This window comes from Myotis yumanensis, unplaced genomic scaffold, assembly GCF_028538775.1.
Source record: "Myotis yumanensis isolate MYYU_CA2020_CCGP unplaced genomic scaffold, mMyoYum1.0.hap1 SCAF_23, whole genome shotgun sequence".
Taxonomy (NCBI): domain Eukaryota; kingdom Metazoa; phylum Chordata; class Mammalia; order Chiroptera; family Vespertilionidae; genus Myotis; species Myotis yumanensis.
This window is the reverse complement of record NW_027223774.1, coordinates 2,297,297-2,316,546: the sequence shown is the minus strand read 5'-3', so window position 1 is coordinate 2,316,546 and position 19,250 is coordinate 2,297,297. Positions and strand designations below refer to the sequence as shown.

General features: G+C 52.3%; 3 protein-coding genes and 1 pseudogene across 3 annotated transcripts in view; 1 reads left to right on the top strand and 3 right to left on the bottom strand.

Annotated features, from left to right (window-relative positions):
• The window catches only part of LOC138999567 (saoe class I histocompatibility antigen, A alpha chain-like), a 372,085-nt gene that overhangs the window by 71,850 nt on the left and 280,985 nt on the right, over nucleotides 1–19,250 (top strand). The gene's annotated exons all lie outside the window — the stretch shown is intronic.
• LOC138999557 (class I histocompatibility antigen, Gogo-B*0102 alpha chain-like) overlaps nucleotides 1–19,250 on the bottom strand; it is a 79,324-nt gene that overhangs the window by 16,121 nt on the left and 43,953 nt on the right. The window lies entirely within an intron of this gene.
• LOC138999537 (THO complex subunit 5 homolog) lies at nucleotides 6,688–8,740 on the bottom strand. Its single transcript, XM_070401675.1, is given in 2 exon segments — nucleotides 6,688–8,466; nucleotides 8,468–8,740. Coding segments are annotated over 2 exon segments (2,052 nt in total).
• Nucleotides 12,840–14,759, bottom strand: LOC138999547 (mesoderm induction early response protein 3-like; annotated as a pseudogene).

Sequence of the window (19,250 nt, the reverse complement as noted above, 5' to 3'; positions counted from 1 at the left end):
CGTGAGCCTGTCTCAGCTTCCCCATCTGTCAGAGGTCGTCCTGGGCTCCAGGAAGGTCATTAGTAGAAAGGAAAGGCAGTATTCTGCAGCTAAGGCATCTGGAGGGAAAGGACTGCAAAGAGTGGGAGCTGGTTTGTAGTGGAAGTCGCCTCTGCAGACTGCCTCCCAGCTGATGCCGCAGATTCTTCCTGTGGTCACTCTCTCCCTATTCTTTAAATCCTCACCGGGGGATATATTTTTCCATTGATTTCTAAAGAGTGAAATGGAGGAAAAGAGAGAGAGAGAAATACCGATGTATGAGAGAGGCGATTGGTTGCTACAGCACATGCCCCAACCTGGGCTGGGCATTGAGCCTGCAAGAGAGATCTGAGCCCTTGACCATGAATTGAACCTGAAACATTCGAAAGCTGTGTCCACTGATTCAAACCAGCTAGGGCCAGGTTTGTTCCTTTTAGGCATTAGATGAAAGAGCCTCCTGGGGCCCAGAGGTTTGGTGCCTGGAACCAAGCAATGGACAAAAGGAAGCCTGAGTTGAGAGCATTCTTGGTTTTGACTCCCAAATTTAAGATTCATGGATGCCTACCCTTGACCTAGACACTGGGAGGCTCTCTGAGCAGGTTCCCTGGGTTTTCCTTATGTCCAGTCCCCCTCCAGAGAGCAGTGCTCTGCTTGGCAGCTAAGGAAAGGAGCTCTGGAGATGTCGTGAACTTGACCCTGCCAAAAGGAGACTGGGTGTCCTGGGTGCTGACCTTCATCAGATTGTCAGGACAGCCCTGTGCTTGGACAAATCGGTCTTCCTCCACCTGTAAGCCCCCCTCTTTTTACCACTGCCATCCCCAGGAACTAATCGCTCCATCTCTCCCCAGGTGCCTGCAGACCCCCTTGGACAAACTCTCCATATGGTTTTGCTCGCAGCTGACACACTCAGACCTGACACACCTGGTCCAGTGCCCGAACCTCAGGCAGCTGAAGTCCCTGCATCTGTATGGCGCCAATCTCACCGATTTTAGTCCCGAGCCCCTCTGAGCTCTGCTGGAGACAGTGGCACCCACCCTCCAGGACCTGGGCCTGGATAACTGTGGGATGGTGGACTCCCAAGTCGAGGCCATCTTGCCTGATCTGAGCCTCTGTCACCAGCTCAGGGACTTCACCATCTCTGAGAACCACCTCTCCATGGCCTCCGTGGAGAAGCTGCTGTGCCACACAGCCGGGCTGCGCAGTTTAGAGCTCGAGCTGTACCCGGTCCCCCTGGAGTGTTACAGGATTAAGGGGACTGTCAACAAGGAGAGGCTTGCGCTGATCAGGGTTGAGCTCATGGGGATACTGAGGGAGGTAGGACAACCCAGAACCATCCGTCTTGTCACCAAGTCCTATAGCTCTTGGGAGGTTTATGACGTGGCATTTTCATGACATGGGGCCTGTGATGTGCCCCTCTAGTGACCCAGCTCGCCAGGTGCACCTAACAAGGGCTTCCTTCTAGGACCCTGGAACCTGAAACCTCGGATTGGGGTGCAGTATGCGGGGCCACTCATGTTTCATGTTCATGCTCAGTGTGAATGAGGAAAGGGACGGACCCAGCCCGGGTACAGGATTATTTATGTTTTTAAAAAAAAACACAGTTTTATTGGTTGGAGAGAGGAAGGGAGAGGGAGGAAGAGAGAAACATCATCCATGAGTTCATGGGATCTAAACACAAAGTGTCCTACAACCAGAAACATGAATCTGATTTCCTTGAGGAGGGGGTGGGGATTTAGGCTCGAGGTGCATCTGTGGGAGTTAATCCTAGGGTGGAAGGTTGTAAAGGAATGTTCAGAAATGAAGACAATTTCAAAGGCCACCCTCTGGTCCTCCGTCATGTAATAACCTGTCTCCCCCACTTTACACCTCAGTTCCTGATGAAAAAAGGTGCGGAGGGGTCAGGGTCAGACACTGGAGCTGCTGGGATGCGGTTGGGCTGTAGGGCTCAGCACCATTATATCACTCCCTCCAGGTTTTTCCTTCTCCCTGGGCATCTCTGACCTCATTGTGGCTGCTCAGTGGATGGACCCAATGCTACTTTCTACATGGTCCACTAACCCCTGATGTGAAGGGGACTTGCTGCTGGCTCTGAACCTGGATGTGAGTGGTCCTCCTGGTGCTGCTGGTGAACCCACAGGTCTCAGGACTTGTGCTAGGAGGGGTTCAGGGCACAAGGCAGGGCCCCCAGTTCCAGAAGGGCTTGTCCACACAGCAGAGGAACAGAGCTGCTGGGGCCTCCTAGTCCATGCCTGCCAGCCTGGTGTTCAGGAATTAACCTGCTTGCAGCCAGGAAAATCATCCAAATTCCTTAGATCAAAATACTAATGTTATTCAGGAACATAAGACTTTTCACAGCGTTATACATTTATAGGTCTCTCAAACAAACAAAACCCCAGAAAACACGTTGCAATGCTTACCCTTCCTGTTTCTATTACTATCAACCCTTCAACCCTTTAGTGATGTTTTCAGGTGGCATTGGCGGGGGCAGCACAGTGCGGGGCGTGGTCACTGAAAGAAAATTCCTAAATCGCCCCTTATTCGCTTGCGAAGGAAATTTCAAAGTCTAACTGACAGTCCTTCATCCACATCTTGGGAGTGTCCGTCCTTCTTGACTGCTAGGTGGGAGAGAGAGAGAGAGAGAGAGAGAGAGAGAGAGAGAGAGAGAGAGAAGCTTTCAAAGCCCCCATCCCCACCCCCAGTGGCCGACCCTGCGTCCCCAACACCCTGGTGATGACGTGATGACGATGTAACCTGTCCTTGTCATGCGCCACCTTCCTGGCGACCGCTTTTATAAGCCTCAAAGCGTGGTCTACCAGAGGGCCGGGTTGGTTCGTTGTCGTCACAGGGCGGAGCCAACTCAGGGACAGCGCTTGCGCAGTTGGCAGACAGAGGGGTGTGAATGGAAGGGAGTGGATAGCCATACTAGCACTTTGAATGGAGCCACATCATTTATAAACAACACAAAGCAATACCTGTACCTCAAATGGAAACTTCTTTCTGAGACATGAAAAATGTAGGTCAAGTCACTTGGACACTAGGGACGGCTGTGTCGTGTAGAAATGGGCAGACATGAATTAGGCATTCTGAACTTTGTCCTCCTTTGGGTTTGTCCTTGTGATCCATAGGAACTCTTCCCAGCCAGGAAAGGTATTAGGTGGACTGAAGTGGACCACAGAGGGGTTTCTAGCTGGTAACCACAAACCACGCCACTGGTGGCGACCGACCGGGTGTGCTGTGCCATGCCGTGCCCTGCCATGCCCTAGAAAGTCATAGTCAGGACTGAACCGAGGACCTTCCTCTTTTTTCTTTCTTTCTTTCTTTCTTTCTTTCTTTCTTTCTTTCTTTCTTTCTTTCTTTCTTTCTTCTTTCTTTCTTTCTTTCTTTCTTTCTTTCTTTCTTTCTTCCTTTCTTTCTTTCTCTGCTCATTGAGGTCTACATACACATGACCCTGCTACAAAAAACACAAAAAGCAACAACCAACATATGTTGGCATCACTGGCTTAAAGACAGACACAGACAGACAGACAGACAGACAGACAGACAAAGACAAACCTCTCTCTCCCAATCAGGTGAATTGGGGCCAATTTGACCAGGAAAATATAGGTTGCCCCTGTCCCATGCCCTCGTTGAAAGCAGACAGATTCTGTTTTTAAAACAGCCCTCGGTTGGTTAGGTACCCCTACCTACAGCTGTTGGCACACTAGCTTGACTCCCAGGGAGAGGGAGACTTGGTTGGGTAGGGTTAAGAATGAGTAAAGTAGCCCCAATCCGTCGGTGCCTGCGAGAGCTACAGTACCTTCACCTCTTAGGATCATTTCCATTTTCCCAAAAGCAGTGTGAGTGAGGAGAAGGGAGATACCCTCTCACAGTCCTCGGAACATCCCTAGGTTCGCTTCTGTCTGTTTTCTCTTTGTAAACTGAATTTCTGTCTTTTTGTGTGTTTTTGTTGTTGTTGTTTCCTACACTCTTTCTAAGGGTGACCTGGCCTTTGATAGCAGAAACAGACTCCTCTACAGTTTCACAGCAGACCTCATGGACAGATTCTGTTGCCTCGCCCTCAGAAACCAGCAGGTGTATACGTCGTGTTCACATAAAAACATTCAAACCTATAGAGAACTTTCATGAGTTTACTTGAGCCAAGCTGTCCACACTTGCCGGGAAGCAGAATCTCAAGGGGTTGGGACAATGCTCCAGAGAAGAGCTGTTTTTCACTTTGTTTTATTCATTCTTTTTAAAAATTATTATTTAATATATTTTTATTGATTTCTGAGAGGAAGGGAAAGGGAGAGAGTGATAGAAACATCCACAAAGAGAGAGAATCACCCCTCCGCTGCCTCCTGCACACACACACCCTACTGGGGATGGAGCCCCCAACCCGGGACTGCGCCCTTGACTGAAATCAAACTCAGGACCTTTTGGTCCCCAGGCCGATGCTCTACCCACTGACCAAAACAGGCCGGGGCAGCACTTTGTTTTATACATGGCAATCCACGGAGGAGACGTAAGTGGGTTTCATGAAATCCACTGGTGATAGATGAAGGAGGGAGGGAGGGAGGGACAGAGGAAAGCGGGGGCGAAGGGAACCTCTGGGATTGCATAAAAGGTAAAATGATAGACGCATCCTTCTTTTTAAAAAAAACACAGTTTTATTGGTTGGAGAGAGAGGAAGAGAGAAACATCATCCATGAGAGAGAATCTTGAATGGGACGCCTTCTGCATGCCCCCTAGTGGGGCTCGCTCCAGCCCGTGACCCAGGCGGGCATGTGCCCTGGACCCGCGACCCTAAGGTCCCTTGCAGGCGGACGTCGGCTCTACCCACTGACCCAAACCGGCCAGGGCCACACCTACTTCTTTTCCTTGGTGGGTGCAGGATAGATAGTGAACAGGCAGTAATACACGTGATAACAATAGCGATGAAGGAATTTATGGTCTCTGTCATGCAGGACGCCCAGGCACATTTGCTTGTGTGTCCGGGAAGGGGAAGCTAATGCTACAAATTCCTCTGACATTTCAGAGGTATGTTGTTTCTTAGATGCAAAAGGACCATAGGTTCAGGTAAACACTGACCTTGTCAGGGACAACTCCGGCCTCGGACGCGACTACCCACCACAACTGCTCTTAGTAAGAGTCTCCCTTCAGACCATCCCTGCGATCGGTTGCTTTAGGCCTTTCAGTTTGCAAGACCACCACGCAGGCCTTCCCTGAGCGCGTGGGGTTAGCATGTGGCCCCTCCTTTTGTCCACAGTTGTGTGGGAATAAAGGAGTCATCCTTTCTGTCAAAGAAGGGAGTTTAGGCAGCCTCCCTTTTGGCTCCAGGGACCTGGCAGCCGCCATTTTGAAATGGCAAAGGTCAACCCCTCCCTCTTATCCTCTCCACCCCACGCCCCTTCTCCCCTACCCCCGTCTTAATTTCGCAGTTTTGTTTTTCTTTTAAACAAATTCATATTTTATTTATGTTGACAAAAACTGTACAAAATTGGCCTTCTTCACCGAAAAATGAAAGCGAGGTTTTCTGTATTCTTCCTCAATCAACTACAAAACACATTCTTGTAGGTTGTCTAGGTTTCGCTTATAAATGGAGACGCGGCAGGAGATATAACCACGGAAAAAGACAGAATGAAACAGACCAATCTGTTGTCAGTATCCATGGCCTCTGATCTTTTCTTTACCAGGAAACAGAAGTGCTCCCCATATTCTTGCTAAAAAGCTTATGACGATATAGGCTCAACAAAGGAATGTAAACAGCGACACCCAGATGTGGGTGTAACAATGGCAGGTTCTTTCTTCAATGTTTCACGGTCACTTGTTGAAGATCCTCAAATAAAGACAAAAATCTACACGGAAATCCTTGTCTGGCAAGCTCACCTTTCTTTCACTATCTGGTCATTTCACTCTTCCTTACAGATTTCTCATAGCATACTTAAAACTCCTGCTAGTCAAAGGTTAGTCATGAGCTTCATGGTGCAATTTTATGAAACAGATTCCTCCCACACCTTCTCAAAATTTTTTCTTCAAAGAACTGATAACTCAATACCCAACAACTGTGACAATGAATGTTATGTCTGCAAGGACTTCACTCAAACAAGTCCACAGTGCCATCGGCAGAGATCACGCAGAAGTGCAACATGGCCACACTTCCAATGCCTGCCACCCTCTGGAAGAACAACAGTTCAACATAAGCTGCATCCTATAGCCTATTGCAGACCCAGATTGAAATTCATTTTCATAATAATCTTTGCGAGCAGCGATGATGCCTAGTCCCCAGACAGGCCGCCTCAGCATCACCTGGGATCTTGTTACATTTGTCCATTAAAGGACCCCATTCCTGGCCCACAGAACTGACTCAGGGTGGAGCCAGGCAACGTGTGTTTGACAAGGCTCAGGTGATTCTGGTGCACATGACGGTTGGAGAATCACGGCTGTAAATCGGTTGTAACAGTTTGGCTGCGTGATCACATAGTAATTGTGTTAGTAAATACTAGGTGTTACGCTTGAATAATGGAGTCGAGTTCTAACCACCTATATCTTTTTATTTTTGGTCAGATGACACTTTAATTGGCTAGAAACATAAAACCTGTCTTTGGAGACTATCAGGAGCCACATGTGGAACAGAAAAGAAAGCGGAGGCACAGCACCGAGGGCCCAGGGGAAAACAAAAGGCTGAGCAGGTCAGCGATGGCTGAAGGATCCTTGAGGATGGTTATATTTAAACGGCTTCATCCTGCTGGGGCCCCTGAAAAGCTGCCGACACATCTTCTCCTGGGGAAACTCCTTGGGCCCCTCCACGCTGTCATCATGGATCTCGGTCTCCAGGTAGACGTCTAGTAGCACGCACAGGCGCTGCAGCTGGTTGGTCAAGAGCTGATGGCCGGGCCGGGGCCCACACAGCTCCTTGTAGCACACGTTGACCTCGTTCTCCATGGCCCGAATATTGTCATCATTGCTGTTGGTTTTCTCCACTTTCCAGTTCAGACAGAGGTGGAAAATGGGTGCGATGGAGGAGTAGCCGGGGTTCAGCACCACAGCTGCCTGGAGTTTGGCTGTGCCCCTTTCCACGAGTGCCATGTAGTAGAGATTGGTGTCCGCAGCCAGTCCTGCCTCCACAATGTCTTTGGTGAAATGCAGCTCCACGTAATCCTCATGGGCAATCGTCACCCACTTCACCAGGCGAGAGACAACCTTTGCAGGGAAGAGGTAGTGGCAATCACTAGTAACTGGTACAATGCCATATTCCAGGGATGCGAACTGTTTGTGGAGGGCCAGGCGGGACTGCACTCTGGTCTTTAGCAGTTTCATGTTGGTCTCCATGTGACTGGAGCTCAGCAAGTGGTCAGCAATCACCCTAGGCTGGGGCTGCTCTTTAGGGAAGTGGAGGCCACCCAGCTTCTGTACCCACAAGTAGGGGTGTCCTAAATCAAGGACGTAGCCTCTCAAAGTCAGGATGCCCACTTTATCAAACTGGTACTGATTGGCTGGATTTGGCGTTTTCTTTCCATGATCCCCAGGATACAGACAGCTCAGGACTGAGTCAGGAGACAGCAAGTCACTTGCACTGATGGGGGTGATCAGCTCCGTGGCAGTTGTCACTTTGCCTTTTACTGTCATGATATTGAGGTTCATGAGATAGTAAAAGGTCAGGTGAAGCACACTGTCATCTTTGCCCTTCAGGTCCAGCATGACGGACAGCGGGTGCCTCTTCAGCATCTCCTTGCGTTTGTCATCCAACTGGACTCCCAGTGTGGGTCGCCGACGTTCCGTGGTCTGCTCTTCCTCGGCATCCGAGTCACTCTGGTCATCTTGGGATTCCTCGTGAGGTTTAAACAGGGCCTTGGCTTCGTCCACACTGCCTTCGATCGCCACAGACAGTGTTTTATCACAGGCCTGCCCATACGCCGTGGCCTGGACAAAGAGAACATAGAGGGGAGGTGGCAGGTGTCTGGCCGACTCATACTGTTTGTGAGCCTGGTCGAAAGGCATGAACAGGTACTCTTGCACCGGGAGGGAAGCCTGAATGATGCTGTTCAGGAGAGGCTGGAGGCCGCTCAGGTATTCCTTCTTCACTTCAATCTCCTTAAAGATCTTCTCCTTGATGGAGAGGGACTCTCGGTACTTCTCCGCCAACCTTTTCTGCTGCTCCAGCTCCCAATCCAGACGTGCAAGGGTTTGCTGGTGAGGGTCTCCCATGGTGATCTCAGCCTTGTTGATATCTGGAGGAGCCTCTTGATAAAACTCCTTTACACTGACCAGATCAATTTCTTCATGCTTTGACTTGAACTCCGGACATGTAGTGATCTCCTTCTGCAGGTGCATCAGCTCATACAACAGGTTCTGGAGCTGCAGGTGACAGGCGTCTACTTTCTGCTTGGCCTCATGGGTCTGATCTCGTCCTTTCTTCGCCCTGATGTGGGCTAATCGGTTAAGCTTCTTTAGAGTCATGAAATGAACACAAACCCAGGATCCTGCGATCTTCAATCTCAACTGCCGCATCCTTGCCTCCCCTGCTCTTCAGGCCCTGGATCTTGGCCATGAGTCGCTTCAACTCCTGGCACGTGTACTTGTACAGCTCATAGTCTCTTCCAGGGTCCCCCAGGTCCACCTCAGCCTCCTCACTGTAGTATTTGCCTTCCTGCTCGGGGTCAGAAGGATTCCGTTTCCCTTCCGCTGGAGCTCCATCACTTGAAATCTCCTTGTGCTTCCGCTTCTTGCTCAACTCTGATGACATGGTTGTTTGGTAAGGTCTTGAAGAAACAGTAGAGACCTCAGTAATGGCTGTGTCCGCGACCTTGAAAGGCCTCAGTGGGCAAAGGCGATGCAGGTGAAAGGGAGCGGAGCCTCGGGGGGCACAGCGTGATCTTCAATTCAATGACGGTGGGTGTTGGGGTCCAACCCCTGAAGGTCCAGGGGTCCCCAAAGGTGTGGACAGAGTCGGAGAAGAAGGAATGACACGGAGACAGCGTTCAATTGATCAGCAGCCTAGCCAGAATCTCTAGCCAAGTTCTCCAGCCAGGTTCTGTTTTTTATTGTCTTGTTACATCTGTCATTATACCAGTTGATTTTATTCCTGTCAATTTCTATTCCAAGGGTTAAGGTGTTTCTTACCTCCATTCCAGAGAATAAAGATTATATAGCTTAAGGGTGATTGTTAGTAGTTAAAGTGATTAACTACCCACCTGGCATTTAGTTCAGGGGTTTTATTCCCTCCCTAACTTAAGGGAAAAATCCCTACCTGGGGAAACAACCTTTCTCAGAGAGGTGACCTTGGTTAAAACACATAGCACCAAGAAGGGGAGCAAACATATTAAGAACAGAATGCCATATCCGCCAGGTCTCTTGAAACATATGCTGTGCAGATGTTCCTTCCCTGCAGCGACTGTGTCAAGTAGCAAGGATGGACTGGCTTCCGGCAGGTGGGCACCTGAGGATCAAGCGACTCTCCGATTCCTGTTAGAAACGGCCGACTGCTCCCAGGAGCATCTGAAGTTCCTCATGGACCATCTGTGAACCCCGACGTTCCTTGTTTCACGAAGGGACTCTATCTCAGAGCTTCAGGTGGCAGCCCGCGCACCATCCAGAAGCAGAAGGAAGGCCCACCTATATCTTTTTAAGTCTCTCTCTCCCCTCCCACTCTGGAGTCAGCTGGTTTACCAACAAAGCCCTGTGCTGCAGTGAGAGAGAATTAAACATCTGGAGGTGAGAGTTCTGAGCCAATCAGAAGTCAGGCTAGAGCCGCTCACCCATTCTGGCTGTGTAATTGGTGGGCTCCCAGTGGAAGAGCATCCGAGGCTCCGCCCCCGTCTGCCAGCACCAACCAATCATCCTCCTGTGCTCCAAGGAGCAAAACTGCTCCCATGTGGCTCTCCTCCCTCTCTTCCTCCCAGGGTTGGGGGGGCGGGGGCGGTTGCTGCGAAGGTGGTGGAGACTCTGGACAGGAGCCAGGCCCTTCCTGTGGATCGCCCAGCTGCGGAGGGCAGCCGGTTGCACCCTGGGTTGCGGTGGGGTTCACCCCCTCACAGCTCCTGGCCAGAGCCTAGCAGCCGACTTAGAACTGGTGCGGACCAGGGGAATCCGAATGTTTAATTAAAACAAGGCATCGCGAAGGCCCGCGGCGGGTGTTGATGCGATGTGATTTCTGCCTATGGCTCTGAATGTGAAGTGAAGACATTCAATGAAGCGCGGGTAAATGGCGGGAGTAGCTAGGACTCTCTTAAGGTAGCCAAATGCCTTGTCATCTAATTAGTGAGGCGCATGAATGGATGAAGGAGATTCCCACTGTCCCTACCTACTATCCAGCCAAACCACAGCCAAGGGAACAGGCTTGGCGGAATCAGCGGGGAAAGAAGACCCTGTTGAGCTTGACTCTAGTCTGGCAGGAGAAGAGACATGAGAGGTGCAGAATAAGTGGGAGGCCCCGGCGCCCCTTCCCTGAGTCCCCGCGAGGGGGCAGGGAGGGGGGCACGCTGGCCTTGCTGGCGGCCGGTGAAATACCACTACTCTGATTGCTTTTTCACTGACCCGGTGAGGTGGGCGGGCGAGTCCGGAGGGGCCCTCGCCGGCCTGGGAGCGACCCGCTCCGGAGACAGTGCCAGGTGGGGAGTGTGACTGGGGCGGTACACCTGTCAAAGGGGAACGCAGGTGTCCTCAGGCGAGCTCAGGGAGGACAGAAACCTCCTGCGGAGCAGAAGGGCAAAAGCTCGCTTGATCTTGATTTTCAGTACCAATACCGACCATGAAAGCGAGGCCTCACGATCCTTCTGACCTTCTGGGTTAGAAGCAGGAGGAGATGTCAGAAAAGTGACCACAGGGATAACTGGCTTGTGGCGGCCAAGCGTTCATAGCGACGTTGCTTTTTGATCCTTCGATGTCGGCTCTTCCTATCATTGTGAAGCAGAATTCACCACGCGTTGGATTGTTCACCCACTAATAGGGAACGTGAGCTGGGTTTAGACCGTCGTGAGACAGGTTAGTTTTACCCTCCTGATGATGTGTTGTTGCCACGGTAATCCTGCTCAGTCGGAGAGGAACCACAGGTTCAGACATTGGGTATATGTGCTTGGCTGAGGAGCCATTGGGGCGAAGCTACCATCTATGGGATTATGACTGAACGCCTCTAAGTCAGAATCCCGCCCAAGCAGAACGATACTGAGTTGGCCACGGATAGCTGGTCCCCTGTGGTCCCCGCTGGCGGGCCATCGCGCCCCCACCCCTACACACACACCCCCCACGGCGCCCCGGGGGCTGGCCCAGCACTCCCCTCCCCGCCTGCCCGTCACTGTTTTAATAACACAAAATGCAAGTACAAAACATTGTACAAGTATACTTTTTACTACGTGGAAGTGCAATAATACATTTGTGTGGCTTTTAAAATATATATCCTCATTGATATCAGAGAGGAAGGGAGAGGGAGAGAGAGCCATAGAAGCATCTACCATGAGAGAGAATCACCCATCAGCTGCCTCCTGCACACTCCCTACTGGGGATCAAGCCCGTGACCTGGGCCTGCGCCCTTGACTCGAATGGAACCCCGGACCCTTTGAGTCCCCAGGCCGATGCTCTACCCACTGACCAAAACAGGCCGGGGCGGCACTTTGTTTTATACACGACAATCCAAGAAGGAGACGTAAGTGGGTTACAGACAATCCACTGGTGACAGATGAGGGAGGGAGGGAGGTGGGAGAAAGCAAAGGGGTTGGGGGTATGAGTGGGGAGTTGGGGGAACCTCTGGGATTGGGAAAAATGTAAAATGATAGACACATGCTTCTTTTAAAATATATATATTTTTATTGATTTCAGAGAGGATGGGAGATCGAAACCTCATCCTTGAGAATCTTGAATCGGCCGCCTCCTGCACGCCCCCTAGTGGGGCTCACTACAGCCTGTGACCCTGGCGGGCATGCGCCCTGGACACGAATTGAACCCGGGACCCTAAGGCGGACGTCGGCTCTACCCACTGAGCAGGCCAGGGCCACACCTACTTCTTTTCCATTAGTGGGCACAGGATAGATAGTTAACAGGCAACAACACACGTGAGAACAATAGCAATGAAGGAATGTATGGTCTCTGTTCTGCAGGGCACCCAGGACACTGCCCGGGGACAGACTCCGCCATCGGTGGCCGGTGTGGCTTTTCCAATCACAACCTTGACAAGGGTGGACAAACACCATCTGGATACACAATTTCACACACCCAATCCGTAGCAATCAATGAAGCTCATAAATCTCCTGACCGTAAAACAAGCCATTCTGTGGAAGGTGCCCTGGCAGAGAATCCAGAAACATCCGAGCGTCTCTGCTCTGCATGCAGCCCCTCACCCACTCCCAGAGGTGGACGTGCTGTTTGTAAACGGAAGTGCCCTAGCTGAATCACATGAGAGGAGTTTCCATTTTTAAAAAAAACCCTTGCATGTCTGTGCAGTTTAAAGAAACCTACCCCTGCTTTTGCTTAATTAAGAAAACCAAAAAGTGCTACATTTAGCAGGGATCAGGGTCGGCACCTGTAAACACTTATTCCGCTGCATCCCTTACGGCAAAAGGAACTTACACGAGAAGCCACTCCCTTCGGTCCTGAACATGTGCTGGTTTTGAGCTACAGGTTTTAAATGTGGGAGCGGAAGAGACTGGAAAGGCGGGGAGTAGAGAGGCCTGGGAGGTGAGGGAGACAGAGCTTAAAGCTCTGCTGCTCATGGTTTTCCACATTTATGGACTGAGAAATGAAAATACCCTTTCTTTTTTAAAAAAATATATTTTATTGATTTTTTACAGAGAGGAAGGGAGAGGGATAGAGAGTCAGAAACATTGATGAGAGAGAAACAGTGATCAGCTGTCTCCTGCACACTCCCCACTGGGCATGTGCCCACAACCAAGGTACATGCCCTTGGCCAGAATCAAACCTGGGACCTTTCAGTCACCAGGCCAACGCTCTATCCACTGAGCCAAACCGGTCAGGGTGAAAATACTCTTGATAAATCCAGATAGAGTTCTATACATGCTGACATCACTGATGTCATAGTGAAAACGTTCAAGCTTCCAGTGAAAGACTAAGCCAGCCCAACGTGTCCTGGCGCTCACTGGGCTGCAGGCCGCCGCGGGTCTCTCAGAGTGGAGGGCGGCATGCTGGTGCAGGGCGTGGGCACTGATGAAGCCATTGGCCTCGCTGGCAGACAGGCTGCCAAAGTCAGCCACGGACACGGCCATTTTGGCACTGGCGATGTGGTGTGTGTGGCTGTCAAAGTCCACACCCAGAAACTGCACTCATAAAGGGTTCAGGAACAGCAAGGCCCATTTTCAATCTCTTTGTTGGCCTTTTCGGACTCCTCACTGCATAGGGTCATGGGGTTCAGCTCCGAGGGGTAAAATCCAGTCTCAAACAGGTTAAAGCAGTCGCTCTCTCCATTGCTGAGCCGGGCGAGCAGCTCCTCTGTCACCACAGGCACGGGAGTCACTGGGCCGCGGGGTATGCTGCCCAGCGGAGGAAAGCCCTCCTCCAGGCAGCTCACAGTCCCGGGTGATGGGGGGGGGGGGGGGGGGCGGAGCTGCTGCACTGCTGGTCAAGGCTGACAAGTCCCCTGCAGTGAAAGAGTTGACTATGTTCAGCTGCGGACCAGGAACAGGGTCAGGGCGGGTGGCGGTTAAGCCGGGAGAACTGACTGCCCCCACCCCCCAGCCCCAGAGCTTCGGTCTCATCCACCAGGTGGTCCATGTAGTCTGTCACTCTGGGGTGGTGGTTGTAGCGATTCTTTCTGAACCATGTCTGCTGCACAAAGTAGTCGAAGCAGTCCTAGCGCTCAGACTTCTTCCACATCTTCCTCATGTAGTAGAAGGCCACGCACTCTGCCACCGTTCTGGTCTTCATCCAGCTCTTCTGTATACGATAAAAGTCTTTTCCAAAGAGCACGAGTGCATGTTCAAAGCTCTGGATTTCTTCTTCTGTCCACGCAGTCATTCCCTCCTGAGATGTCTTTCCCCTGGGGCAATGCCTCTCGAGCGCCTCCTTGATATTATGGTCGCACCTGAGCAGCTCATATAATGCCTGCTCATTGTCCCTGGTGAGGGCTCGGCCGAAACCCCGTCCACCGTTTTCTCATTTCCAGTTCTGAATGAGGCCTCGACAAGGTACTCCTTCACTTTGCTCTCCGCAACCACACCAGGACGCCAAAGGAGCTGGTCTCCATCTTCAGATACTTTCTCATCATCATCATCATCATCACCATACTCTCCAAGATAAGGGGGAATCTCGGCCTGATATTGTAAACCGATCCTTATTTCCTTCCTCAAATCTTCAGGTGAGTTACCACTGTCTGTTTCAGCATCTTCAATCTCTGATTCTTTATCTCCTTCACAAGTAGCATTTGAGTGCAAAGGCCTGGGGAAGAAGTCGGAAGCCTCGTGGAAAGTCAGAGACGGCATTAGGTCGTCTGCTGTAGACGGCGCCTCCTCGTCATAACCTGACAGCAGGTCTTTTGCTATTTCCTCCTTGTCCAGTGACATGTCTGGAAGCTGGTCGGCAAGTTCACTTGAGGAGCTGTGGGCACTGGGCTCCACCGTGGCAGGCAGCACGGGCTCAGAGCTGTAGAAGGCCAGCAGGTCTTCCATGGGCATGCTTCCTTCCATTTCTAAGTCTTTAATTTCAGAGCTGAAGTTTTTACCCTCATCCATCATCTCCTCTTCAAGAGTTCTTTCGTCATCATAGTCATGGACCAACATCTCAGCCATGGGGTCAAAATCATGATCCTCAGAAGACAAAGAGCCAAGTCCGCCATGCTGCTCCAAGATCTGTTTCTTGGTGAGCACATCAGGCCTGCGCCGGCGCTGGAGGAGCCCAGACATTGTGTGCACGCTCTGGAGGGGGTCCGCGTCCTCTGAGTGTTGGAAAGGCTCTGAAGAATCCGTGCCCCCTCTCAGAGCCCCTGTGCTGTTCTTCAGTGAGGTTTCCCTGGGGTCGTCTGGCAAGTGGCAGCTCCCAGCCCAGGCTGTCCTGGGGGTGCCCATGACCATCGGAAAATGCCTGGTCTGTAGCCATTTTCCCTGGGAACATCTCTAATCGGACTGGAGCAATCCGGGTCTGAAGTCAGCTCCTCATGGAGAGGGACGGAAGGTATGGACTTGGTAACTGGACCTCAGTTCTAGGGGGAAGAGAGGAGAGAATGAGATGGGTTTCACTCACTTCCAAACCCCCGGCCTCAGATGCCTCCGCGGCCCCCACAGCCGCAGCTCCTGCAGCCCAGACTGGCGAATTCTGTGCCAGGCGCTGGCATCCGCCTGTTTATATGCCCGCTCCCGGCATCACTTCCTGTTCCCTCCCCGCCCTGTGATTGGTTAGAGGCCAGGGTTGATCCATTTTTCATAATCAGCTCACACATGGTTTCCGGGAGAGAATCGCCTGGGGCCGCATGGGGCATGTTGGCCTATGAGCTGGTTGGAAGGCGTCAGAAGCCTTTGAAGGACCCAGACACACAGACCCGGCCCTGGTGGGTGTGGCTCAGGGACACCAGCGTGGGCCTGGGTGCCGAGGGGTCATGGAGGGTCGCGCGTTCGGTTCCGTGTTTGGGCACTTGCCCTGGTTTTGGGTTCAAGCTCAATAGGTTCAATGTTTCTCCCCCGCCGCCCCCCCTCTTTCTGTCCCTAAAAGTAATTTAAAAAGAAAATAATTTATTTCTTTTAAAATAAAAAAGCCTGCCCTAACCTGTTGGGCTCAGTGGACAGAACATCGGCCTGAGGACTGAAGGGTCCCAGGTTTGATTCCGGTCAAGGGCATGTACCTTGGTTGTGGGCACATCCCCAGTAGGGAGTGTGCAGGAGGCAGCTGATCGATGTTTCTCTCTCATGATGTTTCTAGCTACCTGTCCCTCTCCCTTCCTCTCTGTAAAAAATCAATAAAATATATTTAATATAAATAAATAAAAAAGCCCAGCCTGGTCTGCAGGCGATGGAGACCCGGTCGCAGACCAGTAGGATTCCGCTTGGCGGGAGCTCGCTGCCATCTCTCCTCCTCACTCACGCCGTGGGGTCACCGTCGCCCGTGAGAGCCATCGGAAGCCGTGAGTTCCGAGCTGTTGGAAGCGGCTGGACCTGGAGGGTGAGGGGGGTCCAGGAGGTCACGGCTTCGGGGTGTGTTTGGAAGTTGGGACTGAGATGGATTCAGGGACCAGGCGAGGGCGGCCCAGGCTGCTCCCATCACTCACCCGGCAGGTGCGGTGGGGCCTGGCGTTGCCCCTGTTCCAGGCCAAGGGCCAGATACACGGGAGGGGGTGCCGAGGCTTAGGAACTACTGAGCCCCTGGCCAGGCCCTAAGGAGCTGGGACAGAAGGACCACCCCAACCCCCAGCCAGGCCCGCACAGACCTCTGGGAGCACAGCCTGGCTCCTGGTCACAGCCCAGTCTCCAGAACCACCGCCCCGGCGGGCCTGGTGCTGAGCCGGCCCTTTCCCCGCCTCTGAGAGGGACGTGGGGTGACCTGATCCTGGGCCCGTAGCGGGTGTGCGCATCTCCCGCGGGTGGAAATGGGGGAGCCTTCACCTCCATCGCCTCTCACCGGGTCCCCTCTCCAGACTCAAGGGCAGGAACGCCTGCCCAGGAGCTGGGTGGGTTCCCCAAAACCTCTCTCCCTTCTCCCACCGAACCCACAGGGTGGCACCCCCACAGAACCCGGAACCGCGCTGGCACCTCATCAGTGACTTTATTTCTGGGCAGATGCTGGTGAATTGTTCCCATGCGCTTCTCAGAGCCTGCATCTCCGTCCCCCTCCTGCCTTCCCTGGTCCCAGACCACAGAGCCCGCTGCCAGGCCCCTCCCCTGCCTTCAGCTGCCCCTCTGCAAAAGGCGCCCACCCTTGCTCCTCTCCTGGGCCCTAACCCGCCTCGTTGCCCCCCACCACCCATAGGGTCAGTGGGAGAGGGAGGGAGGGGGGCAGGGGACTATGCGGAGGCCCCTTCCAGGGGTGGGGCAGGCGGGGGTCAGGAGGGGTGGGCGGCAGGGAGATCTGAGTGCCTGGACTTCTCACTGCCCTTTGCGAACTGGGACAAAATTCAGAAGAAAAACTCACGCTACTTTGAACTCAGGAAAAAGGTCAAGTCCACTCAGAACGGAAGCTCCCGCAGCCCCAACCTTGGGCAGCTCCGCCTGCTCACCGGCCCGGCCCCCGCCTCCCGCGAAAGCAGGGTTTTGGGCAGAAACAGCTGGGAAGGACAGGAGGACATTGGAGTACAAGTCAGATTAGACCAGGGAGGAGCCAGACGGGGGAGGGGTGGCTCCTGGTGGCCAGGGGGGCTGGAGGAGGCAGCAGGCAGCACCAAGGGAGGCAGCTACCCCAGAGGCCAGGGCAGAAAGGGCTCCTGCCCTCAGGAGCAATCATGGCTCCTTAGATGTCTGTGGAATGAGTTGGTGGTTCTTGGCGGTGTGAGGAAGGCCAGCTGCGGCCAGCCCACTGCTGCCATGTGGAGCTCTTCCTCTAGGCCCCCATCCTTCTCCTGTCAGTCACTCACCCCACAGACACCCCTGAGCACCCAGTGTGTGTGCCAGGCTCTGACTCTGGGGAACTCTGAGTCACTTAGAGTAGACAGCGCCACTGAACAGACTCTGGAGTGAGGAGAGGAGGCACTGTAGTGAGTGCTGATGCCTGTAGCTGAGCTCTCCTGGAAACAGACAGCACACACCCAGGCTGCCTCCACTAGGTATCATGGAATTTGTCTGCAGGACAACATCACACCAACCACATGCATGTGGGGCCATGAGATAAGTGCACAGGAGACCCAGACGTGCCAAGTGAGTCCCAAGCTGGGCTTCTGCTGGTGTTTCCTGGAAGGGAGAAGCAGTTTTTCACAAGGGCCGAGCAGGCATGCCCAGGGCACCCTACTTGTGTTCAAATCCCACCTCAGGACTCATTCCCTGTGTGACCTCTGGACAGTCACCCCCCGCCCCAGGCCTGTTCCTTTTCTATGAGCAGGTGTGATGGTTAGTACCCCCTCGGGCCCCTGTCCTGGACAGTGGTGTTGACAGTGAAGATCTTCTCAGGGAGGCCCTGTCCCGGCTCTTAGACATTTCTTTCTTGCCTTTTTATTTTTATTTTATTTTATTTTATTTTAACTTTTATGTTGTTGTTGGTTGTGGTGGTGCTAAACCTCACTGGAGGATATATTTTCCATTGATATTTAGAGAGAGTGGAAAGGAGGCGAAGAGACAGAGAGAAACATCTGTTGAAAGAGACACATTGATTGGTTGCCTCCCGCAAGCACAGGACCAGGGCCCAGGATCCTGCCCCCAACCAGTACATGACCTTGACTGAAATGGAACCGAGGACTTTCTTCCAGTCCATTGGGCTCAGTGACCGCAGACCCATAGCTCTCTCCTGCAGGTGCCAGGACAAGCATCTCAGAAGCACCCACATCTTTCATTCCAGTCTGACTGGGAAGTGGTTACTCAGGAGCAGGAAAGCTGACCGCCACCATTTTGGGGAAGTTTCCAACCAATCAATGAACACAAGCTCGGATAAAAAAAAGTATTTGGAGAAGGCCACTACAACGAGTGTAATTGAGCCCATACTTATGTACCATTATATAGTAAACTCGTTATTTGAACAGTTCAGTGAAAGATTCAACCAATTTAGAAGCATAGAACGACCATTAAAATAATTAAGTATCTGGATGCAGTTGTTGACAGTACTTTGGAATTAAAGGATTTCCAATAGATACCAATTGACGATTTAGAGATGCAACTTGCTTGTTTTCAAGGTAGCATTTGGACTCATGTGTTTGTCAACTTAAGGTCGAAAGTTGAAAGTCTGGAACGAAATCGTTTGAATAATGAATAGGATTGCAACTATGGGTCTGAAACATGGTGTCTGTTGGTCTGACATGAGGGGCTGTGGATGTAATATGAGGGGCCAGTGTGTCTGACAGGAGGGGCCTGTGGGTCTGACACGAGGGGCCTGTGGGTCTGACATGAGGGGCTGTGGGTGTAATATGAGGGGCCAGTGTGTCTGACAGGAGGGGCCTGTGGGTCTGACACGAGGGGCCTGTGGGTCTGACATGAGGGGCTGTGGGTGTAATATGAGGGGCCAGTGTGTCTGACAGGAGGGGCCTGTGGGTGTGACATGAGGAGCCTGTGTGTCTGACATGAGGGGCCTGTGGGTGTGACATGAGGGGCCTGTGGGTGTGACATGAGGGGCCTAAGGATCTGACATGAGGGCCTGTGGGTGTGAAATGAGGGGCCTGTGGGTCTGACATGAGGGCCTGTGGGTCT